Source organism: Pelobates fuscus, chromosome 6, assembly GCF_036172605.1.
Source record: "Pelobates fuscus isolate aPelFus1 chromosome 6, aPelFus1.pri, whole genome shotgun sequence".
NCBI classification, from domain to species: domain Eukaryota; kingdom Metazoa; phylum Chordata; class Amphibia; order Anura; family Pelobatidae; genus Pelobates; species Pelobates fuscus.
This window is the reverse complement of record NC_086322.1, coordinates 309,683,685-309,698,408: the sequence shown is the minus strand read 5'-3', so window position 1 is coordinate 309,698,408 and position 14,724 is coordinate 309,683,685. Positions and strand designations below refer to the sequence as shown.

At 38.0% G+C, this 14,724-nt stretch overlaps 1 protein-coding gene across 2 annotated transcripts in view; it reads left to right on the top strand.

Moving 5' to 3' along the window:
• The window catches only part of LOC134565981 (formin-I-like), a 178,042-nt gene that overhangs the window by 127,231 nt on the left and 36,087 nt on the right, over window positions 1–14,724 (top strand). For both annotated transcript variants that reach the window (XM_063425689.1, XM_063425690.1), the window contains exon 13: window positions 13,086–13,238. In XM_063425689.1, coding sequence (XP_063281759.1) covers window positions 13,086–13,238 — 153 coding nt within the window. The remainder of the gene's footprint in view (window positions 1–13,085; window positions 13,239–14,724) is intronic.

Sequence of the window (14,724 nt, the reverse complement as noted above, 5' to 3'; positions counted from 1 at the left end):
TGATACCTTAGAGAGAGTTCAAAGAAGGGCTACTAAACTGGTTCATGGATTGCAGGATAAAACTTACCAGGAAAGGTTAAAGGATCTTAACATGTATAGCATGGAGGAAAGACGAGACAGGGGGGATATGATAGAAACATTTAAATACATAAAGGGAATCAACACAGTAAAGGAGGAGACTATATTTAAAAGAAGAAAAACTACCACAACAAGAGGACATAGTCTTAAATTAGAGGGACAAAGGTTTAAAAATAATATCAGGAAGTATTACTTTACTGAGAGGGTAGTGGATGCATGGAATAGCCTTCCAGCTGAAGTGGTAGAGGTTAACACAGTAAAGGAGTTTAAGCATGCGTGGGATAGGCATAAGGCTATCCTAACTATAAGATAAGGCCAGGGACTAATGAAAGTATTTAGAAAACTGGGCAGACTAGATGGGCCGAATGGTTCTTATCTGCCGTCACATTCTATGTTTCTATGTTTCTATATTTTAAATTATATTTTTGATAAATAGATTAAATATAAACATAGATTTGTTTGTACAGCTGCTCCTTTTTTCCCCCTATTGTTAAGTCTTCTCACTTGATCTGTGAACCATATGGTGTGAAAATGCTCCTATCAGTCAGTATACTCCATTATTTTATATACATATGTTGCAGTACACTGACTGGCCTGTTTTTGTGCCCGTTTGGTCTGTCAGATTTATTTCCATAATCATTTTTTTTACTAAAATTCTGTGGACTGAACCAAATTATGACTGAAATTCATCCTGAAAATATCTGACTGAACCAAAATGTTCTCTTATGCTCAAGTGTAGACATTGATGGGATGTCTCATTTCTATGTAAATATGCATTAATATATATATATATGTATGTCTATTAGTGATGTCCCGAACGGTTCGCTGGTGAATAGTTCCTGGCGAACATCGCGTGTTCGTGTTCGCCACGGACGGCGAACATATGCGATGTTCGGTCGGCCCCCTATTCGTCATCATTGAGTAAATTTTGACCCTGTACCTCACAGTAACCTGTGTTTATTATACATTACCCCCCCATAGCCAGTAACCTGTGTTTATTATACATTATCCCTGATAGCCAGTAACCTGTGTTTATTATACATTATCCCACCATAGCCAGTAATCTGTGTTTATTATACATTATCCTCCCCATAGCCAGTAACATGTGTTTATTATACATTATCCCTCCATAGCCAGTAACCTGTGTTTATTATGCATTATCCCCCATAGTCAGTAACCTATGTTTATTATACATTATCCCACCATAGCCAGTAACCTGTGTTTATTATACATTATCCCACCCATAGCCAGTAACCTGTGTTTATTATACATTATCCCCCCATAGCCAGTAACCTGTGTTTATTATACATTATCCCCCCATAGCCAGTAACCTGTGTTTATTATACATTATCCCTCCCATAGCCAGTAACCTGTGTTTATTATACATTATCCTCCCATAGCCAGTAACCTGTGTTTATTATACATTATCCTCCCATAGCCAGTAACCTGTGTTTATTATACATTATCCTCCCATAGCCAGTAACCTGTGTTTACTATACATTATCCCCCCATAGCCAGTAACCTGTGTTTCTTATACATTATCCTCCCATAGCCAGTAACCTGAGCGTAATATAGAGATATGTGTGTAATACAGAGATACTGAGTGAAATACAGGGATACTGTGTGTAATATAGAGATACTGTGTGTAATACAGAGATACTGAGTGTAATATAGGGATATAGTGTGTAATACAGGGATACAGTGTGTAATACAGAGATACTGAGTGTAATACAGGGATACAGTGTGTAATACAGGGATACAGTGTGTAATACAGAGATACTGAGTGCAATACAGGGATACAGTGTGTAATACAGGGATAATATAGAGATACTGAGTGTCATACAGGGATACTCTGTGTAATACAAGGATACTGTGTGTAATTTAGAGATACTGTGTGTAATACAGAGATACTGAGTGTAATACAGGGATACTGTGTGTAATATAGAGATACTGAGTGTAATACAGGGATACTGCGTGTAATACAGGGATACTGAGTGTAATATAGATATAATGTGTGTAATACAGAGATACTGAGTGTAATACAGGGATACTGTGTGTAATTTAGAGATACTGAGTGTAATACAGGGATACAGTGTGTAATACAGGGATACAGTGTGCAATACAGAGATACTGAGTGTAATACAGGGATACTGTGTGTAATATAGAGATACTGAGTGTAATACAGGGATACTCTGTGTAATACAGGGACACTGTGTGTAATTTAGAGATGCTGTGTTTAATACAGAGATACTGAGTGTAATACAGGGATACAGTGTGTAATACAGGGATACAGTGTGTAATATAGAGATACTGTATGTAATACAGAGATACTGTGTGTAATACAGAGATACCAGAGATACTGAGTGTAATACAGGGATGCAGTGTGTAATACAGGGATACAGGGTGTAATACAGAGATACTGAGTGTAATACAAGGATACTGTGTGTAATACAGGGGTATTGTGCATAATATAGAGATACTGAGTGTAATACATGGATACAGTGTGTATTATATAGATATTGTGTGCAATACAGAGATACTGAGTGTAATACAAGGATACAGTGTCTAATACAGGGATACAGTGTGTAATACAGAGATACTGAGTGTAATACAGGGATACTGTGTGTAATATAGAGATACTGTGTGTAATACAGATATACTGAGTGTAATACAAGGATACTGTGTGTAATATAGAGATACTGAGTGTAATACAGAGACACAGTGTGTAATACAGAGATACAGTGTGTAATACAAGGACTATTGGAGAGGGGCAGTCAATGTAATATAATAGAACTAGAAAAGCTACAATTTCTGGGGAAATTGTGTGTGAAGTGTTCTTGCCTCCACCAGTAGTCTACAACTGGAGTGGGCAGAGTAACTGTTATTATTTATTTATATAGCACATTTAATTGCAACGTTGTTGCCCAAAGTGCTTCACAGTTACATTAAAACATACAGTTATAGAAACATTAGCAGGTGCAAAAGGCCCTGTCTATGACATCACTTGCTGCTGCAGCCTTGCACCGGTCAGAGTATTTTGGCAGTTGACATCTTCAAACGGTCGTATTTTAAAAACTATAAATCCTACAGCGTGGACAGCGTGAGTTGCAAACAAATGGTCATATTGTGAAAACTATCAGGATTATGGCAGCATTTTTAGTGGCAGCAGGGATAGCTGAACGTTTTGATATAAGATTTGTGTAGGTGGGCCTGAAAATGAGGGAGTGGTGGCAGTTTAGAAATCATGTCCTGATTTTTCAGCTTTTGCCTGCTCCCACTCTAGCTTTGCCATTCATTCCTATGGGACAAAATTCGCCACAAGAACGACGATATTCCGTGAATCATTCGGTGAAACGTTCCACAAAGTAATAGCAATCCGATCGGGAACAATCTGCACGTTTTGGTAAATTTTTGTCTATGTAGTGTAAAAACTGTGGGAGGAGTTAGGGTGGCAAATTTGGCTATAATAAGAATAATAAGAACTAGAAAAGCTACAATTTCTGGGGAAATTGTGAAGTGTTCTTGCCTCCACCAGTAGTCTACAACTGGAGTGGGCAGAGTAACTGTTATTATTTATTTATATAGCACATTTAATTGCAACGTTGTTGCCCAAAGTGCTTCACAGTTACATTAAAACATACAGTTATAAAAACATTAGCAGGTGCAAAAGGCCCTGTCTATGACATCACTTGCTGCTGCAGCCTGGCACAGGTCAGAGTATTTCGGGAACAATCTGCACGTTTTGGTAAATTTTTGTCTATGTAGTGTAAAAACTGTGGTAGGAGTTAGGGTGGCAAATTTGGCTATAATAATAATAATAATAATATATATGTGAGATAACATTAAGTGGTCTTGCTATGCAAGAACACTTAATAATAATAATATATGTGAGATAACATTAAGTGGTCTTGCTATGCAAGAACACTTAATTAAGGGAGGAAGACATGGAGAGGGGCGCAGTAAATGTAATATAATAGTATTAATGGAGGAAGACATGGAGAGGGACATAGCACTAAAAGACTGTGTCCACTCCGGGCAGCAGCCAGCTGACCCGTGTGAGTCAGGCTGGGGCTGCCGAGAGTGGACAAGGGGGAGATATGTGGCAGGACATCGCCACTAAGTGCCATGTCCCCTAAGTATTCAGAGGTTTGGTTTTATATTTTGTGTCTCCAATATGTACTGTGATGGTTTTCCCTTGTGTATGTCTTGCTATTACTGCATTGCAGAACATTTAAAAGTTGACAGTTGACAGTTAACTCCTGGAGCCGTGAATAAAAAATAGTCAGTTGACTCCCAGGCTATGTGTCGTGTGGTCCTTGGGAATGGGAATTATGCTGTGTGTCCTGAGTACCAGCGGAGAGCCCTTGGATTAACTCCTGCCGCTCTGCTACAAGGCTCCCATTGGCCCACATCATTCCAGCACCCCCACACACAAACGTTTTGGGGGCGTAGGCATGACGTGGGCCAATCACTGGTGTAACAGTAGTGTACATTAAAAAAATAAATATAAATTTGACTTTGAAATAATAGCAGTCAGTTTGAAATAATAGCAGTCAGTTTCCTTCACACGTGTGCATTTCAGGGCCTGCCAGGGCACAGTGTCACACCAGTGCAACTCATTTCTGATGTAACAGTATTGTACATTAAAAAAAAAATTCAGGGGGCTTGTTGTCACCTTTCGGGGACCCTTGGTGTTGTACGTGGCTGGGTGGAGGAAGAGACCTTCAATGACATCAGTGAGGACAAGGAACGGGACATGGCTAGCTTGGTATCCAACCTTGTGCAAATGGGGAGTTTGCGGTTGTGCAAATGGACTGTTTGCGGTTGTTTGCGGTGCGTTTAACGGGGAGTTTAGTCTGTCACTGTGAAGCGGGCTTAACCCTTACACTACCTGATCGATACAACATCATACCTGATGTTTTAAAGCACGTTATTCCAAACAATGTAGGAATGTTAGGTGATTTGTGCACTTTATGGATTAAAACCAGACTCTGCATCAACTATGTAATTTTCCATGGGAGTTTTGCCATGGATCCCCCTCCGGCATGCCACAGTCCAGGTGTTAGTCCCCTTGAAACAACTTTCCCATCACTATTGTGGCCAGAAAGAGTCCCTGTGGGTTTTAAAATTCGCCTGCCTATTGAAGTCTATGGCGGTTCGCCCGGTTCGCCCTTTCGCGAACATTTGCGGAAATTCGCGTTCGCCGTTCGCGAAACGAAGATTTTATGTTCGCGACATCACTAATGTCTATAGATTTTATTCGCTAGGCCATATTTGTAATTTGACAAATATCCTCTAATTAGCTATTTATTTTACAAATCCCACAGTCTATCAAATATGACGAGAATAGCTTGGCATGTTCTACACATGAATAACGCATCCTTGACATTTTAGCAGCAGTACGAGTCTGCGAGGAAATTCGATTCTTTTGTTCTGGATTGTTCTGTGAAGGACACTGTGGGATAACAACTATGAATTGAATATTGAATGGTTGGACTGTAGCTTTTCACCTTTGAATTCCAATTGTGACATAGAATGAGCATTCACTGAAAATCGAATAATCATGTTTTACAAATAAAACGTTCTGTAAAAGTCCTGTTCAGAGAGGACTTGCTTACATTTGAGTTGTATTTATAACTAGGAAGCAATTAGTTGGTTATTTTTGACATAGAAATTTGTTACAGAGAGGTTTATTACAATTCCAGATTTTCTTAGTCTTGACGTCAGAAAATATAGATTTTATTAAAGACAGGAGGCGAGTATTATGCATTAACTTTCTTTACTTAAATCCGGCAGCAAATATATATTTTCAATTTTCTATATAATATAAAATTTGATATTTCAATATTAAAGTTAAATGAATAAAAGGCAAAAAACAGAGAAACTGAAACGAAACACTTGGTAGCCAATCAGCATCCGGCATAGTCTATATACTGAATGATCCCCAATCTCCTTCCTCTTTCGAGCTGCGATTCTAGAAGTATTCAGTTGAGTAAACTCCAAGGGTAAGAACAACAAAACTCCAAACAGGATTAATTTGAAACATAAAGATAAGGGTGGGTTAATGAGTTGGATAATGCATGCCTCCTGTCTTTAATAAAGTATATATTCACTGACGTCAAGACTAGGAAAATCTTGAATTTTATAGCAAGACAGGAGGCTCGTATTATGCATGTTAAAAGCTGAATAATCATAGAAAATGTATATCAAATACATAGTAAAAGATATTACAAAGTTATTTTTGAAACATGCATGCTAGGTCAAGATGCATTGCTCCTGATTTACTGCTTCTGGATCTGGGCCCCAACTGAATTTTTTTTTTAATTGGCATTTGAGTCGAGATGCAAATAGGTCATATTGAAACAGACCCCACAGGGAAAAAATATGGGATCCAACATCCAATCGCTGTAATCCACAAGGAAACAGGAATTCCAATCTGCTACTGTATTGGAAAGGCTGAGGAGATATTCTCCACGTAAAACTATATTTTGATTGAAGCAAAAGGGCCACAAATCTTTGGCAATGTCTGTCAGTTGCTTTGATTTTGTACCTCCTAAGTGATTTACATATTGGACTGCTGAAATGTTGTCCATCTTGAGAAGAACACAACATTAAACATTAAACAATAAATTGCTTATGAAACCTTAACTGTTCATGGGCACCTGAATGATGACATTTTTTTTATATAAATTTAATATTTCTTGATGAACCAGAGCTTTTTCTTGGATCGAAAATGTCATGGGGAAAGGTAACTTTTTTAGAACGGGATTTAATATAAAATCTATTTTGTATCCTAGAACAGTGTTGACGCCCAGGTGGACCTTGTTGGGCACAGGACACAAAACATGCAAGCCAATAAAAACAATAATGTATGAACGACCCTCCCACATACATTACACAATCCCTCCCCTCTGCCTGTGATACAATAAAAGTAGATAATACAATAACCCAATTATCCACAGGCAGAAAAACACACAATTTCCATAAGTACAGAAAACACCCTAAAACATAACATATCCCCATAAATATATGACATCCCCTGATAGCCCTGATCTGGGTGAACAACATATCCAAAAATCACCCAGATCAGAGCATGGGTTCAGGAAATTCCTGGAAGTCTCTTTTGACCGACCGCACGCATGATTTCATGCCTAATACAGTTCTAGAGAATCAGGGCTTGCGGCCGGTCTAGTTCGGTAGTTTGGAAATGAACAAGCAAATAAACAAACTACCAAACTGAGTCAATAGTCTTACCCTGGAGCTTGTTCCCTTCATCCAGACGAATGATTTCACCGAACAGTGCCCTTCTAAGCTGAATAGAAACAAACGCAGGCAATGATGGAAGTTCAGCGGTGTTCGGGAGTTTCTGTATCCGATTTCAGTTCCATGAGATTCATGCCCAAACACCGCTGCCTGCATTCATGTGAACAAGATGGCTGCCACCTCATGGTTGTTCATGGGAATCGCTGCCACCAAGACGAACAATTAGAACAATGCGGTGAGAAACGTTCCAAGTTGTTAATAGGTGTTAACAAGCTCCAGGGTGGTCTCTGTTCTTGTGGTTGTTAATTAAATGATCCATATAGTCCCAATTGCACAAACAGAGTCTGTTTGAGGTGTATAAGCCAGTTCCATTGCAGGGACCATAGTCACAGGATAAAAGGCTGGCAAGTAGTCCCCTCCAAGAACTGATGGCAAACTCACTTGAAAATGGGATTTTGTCACAGTCCTTACCCATCTTATGTGATTTAGAACAGCTAGGGGACTCTGTAGGACCGCCAAATCAGTGTTTGCGTTTCTGGGTGACCTTCCCAGACCTCCTGAATCCCTGAGCTAAATTCCTTTCTGACTCCACAGATGACGAGAATTGGTCTGAAGGGGTATTAATTAAATGAGTCTCATCACTAGATTTTGAATTGAATATGCCGGAGCCACAGACCTTCCAATTGCTTTCTGCATGGAAGACATTGCATTATAAGTTGCAGATGAAACTGATTTATCAATAGAAAAATGTCTATGATATTTTATAAAGAATTCTCAGTGAGGATTTCACAATCATCAGTAGCACCAAAAAAAATGGAATATAGAATTACTATAGTTAAATAGTAAAATAATGTTGCAAGTGAGTGGGCAAAAACCCTGACAGGAAAGTTTAAAAGTTATAATAATTACCAACAAAGTTGTGGAGAAAACACTGTGCTGAGGTTAAGTGGGAGGGAAAGTTAGCTGACAGCCAACTAACTGGAATTCCTGCCCAAAACAACGTCATCAATCTATGAGGGACTAACTGAAATTGTGCATGCAGCAATTTGCATGAACACAGCCAAATTAACCTGAGCGAATGCAATTAGAAAATAACCGAATGGTCGCGATTCGCAAGAAAAATCTACCAAACGCGGGTCATTAGAAATAACTGAATTGTTGCGATTTGGAAGAAAACCAACGAACGCAAACAAATTGCAAATGCAATTCGGTTTGAAAAGCATGAATGCCAGCACAAATAGAACAATTGGGAGAAGTCAGACCACTTACATGTATAAGAGCCTTAATCAATTGGCTCAATAAACAGCATATATGTGCTTTTAAGGTAGCATCTTCAAGTCTAGTTGGATACTCTTGGTAAAAAGAAGCAGAAAACGGAAACCAATGTGTAGTATTTTGAAAACACTTTTCTATTTAAAATCAGGAAGGTATTTTCTTCACGTTGTACAGAGCCTTAATGTCCTGGCTCTGAGGGTAGTAGGCATTGTGCCAATATAAATGGGATGGCACTTCCTCAAATGAAGACTCCTGGAACTTCAGTGGACTTTATAAAAGTGTTTCTTCACAATTTAGTTGGTGAAAATAAAATTTAAATACATTAAAAGCTAAAATACATATTGTAACGGATCTCTGTGTACTCCGACCGAGTACCCTCCGTTGATGGATGCTCCTAGCGCTTCCAGAGGACTCCAACACTCCACCAGACACCATAAGCACCGCAAGCTGCAGCTATCTACCTTCAGAACGAAGCAGGAACAAGCTCTTACAAGAGCTCAGTGATTATAGCAAGGGAATATGCCTAGCATAGCAATCCCTTGTAGCAGATTCCCCCAATAAGAGACAGGACTCAAGTTGAGGGTAAAAATAGAACTCCCTGGCTGCTAGCTTGCAGCCTTTTTTATTAGGTGCTCCCATGAAGGGGAGGGACACACACAGTAATGTACATTAACCAATCACACAATAGTTACATCCCACACATAGCCCTCCCCTCTACCTGTAAACTAATTATCTGTACACACAGCCAAATACAATTATCATAGGTAGGGAAAATACAGTTTTTACACAACATTCATAACTCCCAAAATATACATCACATTTGCATAAAAATACATATTCACAATCAATCCATTCAGGGGAATAACATATAAAAAAATGGCATGGATCAGACCAGGGGTTCAAAAGTTAGTAAAAGTATATTTTGTTCCCCCTGGCTCAAACAGTAAAAGTAAAACATCCCCACAATGCATCCTGGCTTCCTCCCTTCTGCCCTGGAGATAATTGGAGAAGGAATCTAATTATCTCCAAAGACAGAGCCAAACTCCATTACCCACATGGCAGACAAAAAGACAGTAAAAGACATAAAATTACATACTGATACATTTAGTACATAAAACACACATTTCTACATATCCCCAGATAGCTTTGATCTGACTGCACATTATTAGATGAATGGCACTCAGATCACACGAATAAGCCTTTCTGCAGGGAAAATAAACGGTTTAACCTGCAGGGCCATAGTCCAAAGGCAAGAGGCGGGCAAGCAGCCCCCTCCAAGGACACGTGGCGAGGTCGGTTTCGCCACACATATGACTAGATAATACACTCGTCTGTAACAAGTCCTCAATTGGCCAAAACGCATTTCACTCCTCCTTGAACTTCCTCAGTCAGCTGTAGTTTAGTGTATATATAACTACCATTGCACTATATTTTGTTCTGTTTCTATGTTTTGGGTGTGAACTACACATCAAGCTATACGTAAGGGATAACGACTCTAATCCTTTCAGCGCTTCGCTATAGGTTTTTGGGTTTCACTGATCATGTTCTGTTTAGGTATTTAGTGTGCGGGAGGTAGGGTGTTTTCCCAAACAAGTGTTTTCGAGCTGCTGTAAAGTTATTTGTATTTTAAGCGCTTTTGATTTCTGCACACTCCCTGCTTTGGAGTTTTTTCTGTTTGGAATTAAAAATAAAACAATTATATGCAATGAAACAATAATAATAATAAAAAAATATATTAAATTACTTTAACCCCTTAACACCGCAGCCAAATACAAGTTGTGAACGAAACAAAATGTAAACAAAACCTGGCATTTGCGCTATATGTCTGTCCAACCGTAATTCACCTCTTTCATATTAAATGCACCCACACTTATTATATATCATTTTATTCAGAGGAAACAGGGCTTTCATTTAACATCAAATATTTAGCTATGAAACATAATTTAATATGAAAAAAATGGGAGAAAATAAGATTTTCTTTTATTTATTTAGTTCTACATGACATTTTAACTGTCAATGTCATAATACTGTCTGCTTTAACTGCAATAAAATACACATATTTGTGTTCAGCGAAGTCTCCCGAGTAAAACAGTACCCCCCATGTACAGGTTTTATGGTGTCTTGGAAAGTTATAGGGTTAAATATAGTGCTAGCCAATTAAATTCCCTATACTTTCGGCATGGGTTGTCAGGCAGGTCCCGCTAATTGTAATTAATTAGGATACCTAATTATGTAAAATTATTACATAAATATATGTGTAGAATTAATATATGTATATATATACATATGTGTATATATACGTATATATATATATATATATATATATATATATAATTTTTTTAAATATTTTTATTTATATATAGGTATATATATATAGTGATATATACGTATATATTTATGTATATACATATATATATATATATATATATTATTTCGTTCTACGTGTATTTTGATATATATATATATTAATATCACAATACAGTTAGAACGAAATAAAACACATCTATATATTTTTTAATATGTTATTTTTAATTATTTTTTTTATTTTATTTTTTTACGTATTTACATATTTTTTATATTATATATAAATATATATATAACAATAATTATATATATATTTAATCAGTATCAGTCTACGTGTAATTTGATATTAATATATATATATGTATATTTATATATATATATAATTATATATATATATATATATATATATATATATTAATATTAAAATACACCTAGACGGTGTATGTGTGTGTGTATATATGTGTATATATATATGATCTAAGTATATATTTTTTTTTTTTTACACTTAATTTAATTAATTTGAATTTGATTTCCAGCCAGCAGGGGGACTAACTGTCATTACAGTTAGTCCCCCTGCTGGCATTGCTGCAGCCAGCTATACCGGCCATGTGATTGTGAGGTCCTCCCAAGGACCTCACTCTCACATGGCCCGGGGGGGCTGAAGAGAGCAGACGTGCCGCGGGGGGCTCCCTGGGAGTCCCCCCAACCGCGATCGACCAGGTAAGTTACCAAAAAACGGAGGGCGTACTATTACGTCCTGCGGCGTTTAGAGCCACTTTTAAAAGGACGTAATAGTATGCCCTCCGGTCTTAAGGGGTTAAAAAAAAAGCATACCAAAATATGAAGGAATAAATATATATATATATATATATATATATATATATATATATATATATATAAATATATTTAACCAAACCAGAAGATACTCATTATAGAAAACAGTAGCATATGCGAATATATATGATACTTATCTCTACTGGAGCAGCAAAGAAAGAGGAAGGACATTGGGGATCATTCACCAAATAGAATATATATAGATGCTGATTTGCTCCTGAGTGTTATATTTTCAATTACTCTGTCTTTTTATTTTATTTACTAAACTTTATTGAAAACATATATTAGCTGCTGGAGTTAACGTAAAGAAAGTTAATGCATAATACGTGCCTCCTGTCTTGTTATAAAATTGGATAATTGATTCTGAATCCAAGCCATGATGCTTAGTTAAAAGGTTTGGGATCTCTAATTACTTTTCATCTCGTAATACAAATGACCTTTCAATTGGTTTCTAATTTAAATAAAATTCCAAAGTGCATTCCTTCAAACGTTTTTCAGAATTTTGGGCAATCAGTTGTTTGTTCAAATTCCATGATTTTGAAGAACAATAAGGGCTTATCATGAACAAACCAGGCAACGAGGAGCATGTTCATTTGTTTTGCATTTGGTATTACAAAAAGAAACATGATTGATGGTTAGGAGACAGCCACTAAAAGTTCATTTTATTCAAAAATCAAGTGAAAAGTAGCCAATAGGGGAAACCCATTACATTAATATTTTGTAGTACACGGATTGGCCCATTTTTGCACCATTTTGGTTGGTTCATCTGATTTTGTTTCCTGAATATTTTGCATGGGCAATATTCGGATGAGCCAGAACACATGGATGGCTATCAAACTACCGACATGGTTTTTTTTTTTTACTAATAATTTTGCAGATAAAGCGATTAAGCCCCCCCAAAATTCTAGTTTTTATAAGTTCCACATAAAGATTCTATTTTAATGAAAATCTTTAAAATGGCAGTGTCTCCACCCCCGGGGAATTAGGTGATGCTCATGTCCTGACTGAGAAACCAATAAAAAGCCTGTTGGTACTTTTCAACTGCCACAGGTCAAAATGGTAACATACAATTTTCATCCACAGAAAAAGACTTCAAATAGCGACGTAGGTAGGCAATATATTTTATATTTTAATTTTTAAAGTAAAACTGCTTTTTAAAACAGTTACACTCCTTGTACTTCCAACTGTTTTGCACCTGGTGCATGTTTTAGTCCTTTGGTTAATAAAAGCAGAAACACTTCCAACATCAGTGAAAATGTAAGTAAATCCCTCGAGCATTGCACCCAGCCCACACAGAGCTGTTATCTGTGATTAATGTGCTTGTTTTCCAGCTTCTCTCCCTGCAAGTGAAAGCATGTGAGCAGCTGCTGAAAAGCCAGACTTTTCCAGCCGTACTCCATTACATATTGGCCATTGGGAACTGTCTGAATGAAAATGCTGGCAAGGAAAAAGTGAAGGGGTTTCGTTTATCTTCCCTGACAAAAGTAAGTATTGCACTTATTAATAGAGAATTTATCACTAGAATTTAATAGTATTGTGTCTACATTGAAGACAGCCTGCTGTTGGTCACACTACCATACAGGTGCCATTCGCATGATATGATATGCCTGAAACTGTTGTATTCCGGTGTTGTAATGTTATATCACCTCCCTGCCACTAGATGGCATCTTCATCTTCAAAGCACTACATAAGAATACCCCTTTCTATCTCATTAGAGATTTTGTCTTTCAGCTGAATATAGCAAGTAGAACTGTTATTCTTGATACTCCTGCTATTTAAATGTGCATAGGGATGTGGGATAGCGTGTTGGTAACTTTTTTGCTTTTGTAAAATGGGAAGAGGATTAACAAATAGATAACTGAGCAGGGTTAAATCAACACTCCTGGCACCAATACAACTTTAAATTGCACCTCCTACAGACTGTAAGCTCATCCTATAGACTGTGAGCTCGTCCTATAGACTGTGAGCACACCCTATAGACTGTGAGCTCGTCCTATAGACTGTGAGCTCATCCTATAGACTGTAAGCTCCTCCTATAGACTGTGAGCTTGTCCTATAGACTGTGATCTCGTCCGCCAGACTGTGAGCTTGCCCTATAGACTGTGAGCTTGTCCTACAGACTGTGTGCTCATCCTTTAGACTGTGAGCTTGTCCTATAGACTGTGAGCACATCCTATAGACTGTGAGCTTGTCCTATAGACTGTGAGCTCATCCTATAGACTGTAAGCTCCTCCTATAGACTGTAAGCTTGTCCTATACACTGTGAGCTCGTCCTACAGACTGTGAGCTCGTCCTATAGACTGTGAGCTTGTCCTACAGACTGTGTGCTCATCCTATAGACTGTGAGCTTGTCCTACAGACTGTGAGCATGTCCTATAGACTGTAATCTCATCCTATAGACTGTAAGCTCATCCTATAGACTGTGAGCTCCTCCTATAGACTGTGAGCACGTCCTATAGACTGTAAGCTCGTCCTATAGACTGTGAGCTCATCCTATAGACTGTAAGCTCGTCCTACAGACTGTAAGCTCATCCTATAGACTGTGAGCTCCTCCTATAGACTGTAAGCTCGTCCTATAGACTGTGAGCTTGTCCTATAGACGGTAAGCTCCTCCTATAGACTGTGAGCTCGTCCTATAGACTGTAAGCTCGTCCTACAGACTGTGAACTTGTCCTATAGACTGTGAGCTCCTCCTATAGACTCTAAGTTCGTCCGATAGACTGTGAGCTCGTCCTATAGACTTTAAGCTCCTCCTATAGACTGTAAGCTCGTCCTATAGACTGTAAGCTCCTCCTATAGACTGTGTGCTCGTCCTATAGACTGTAAGCTCCTCCTATAGACTGTAAGCTCGTCCTATAGACTGTAAGCTCCTCCTATAGACTGTGAGCTCATCCTATAGACTGTGAGCTCATCCTGTAGACTGTAAGCTCGTCCTATAGACTGTGAGCTCGTCCTATAGACTGTAAGCTC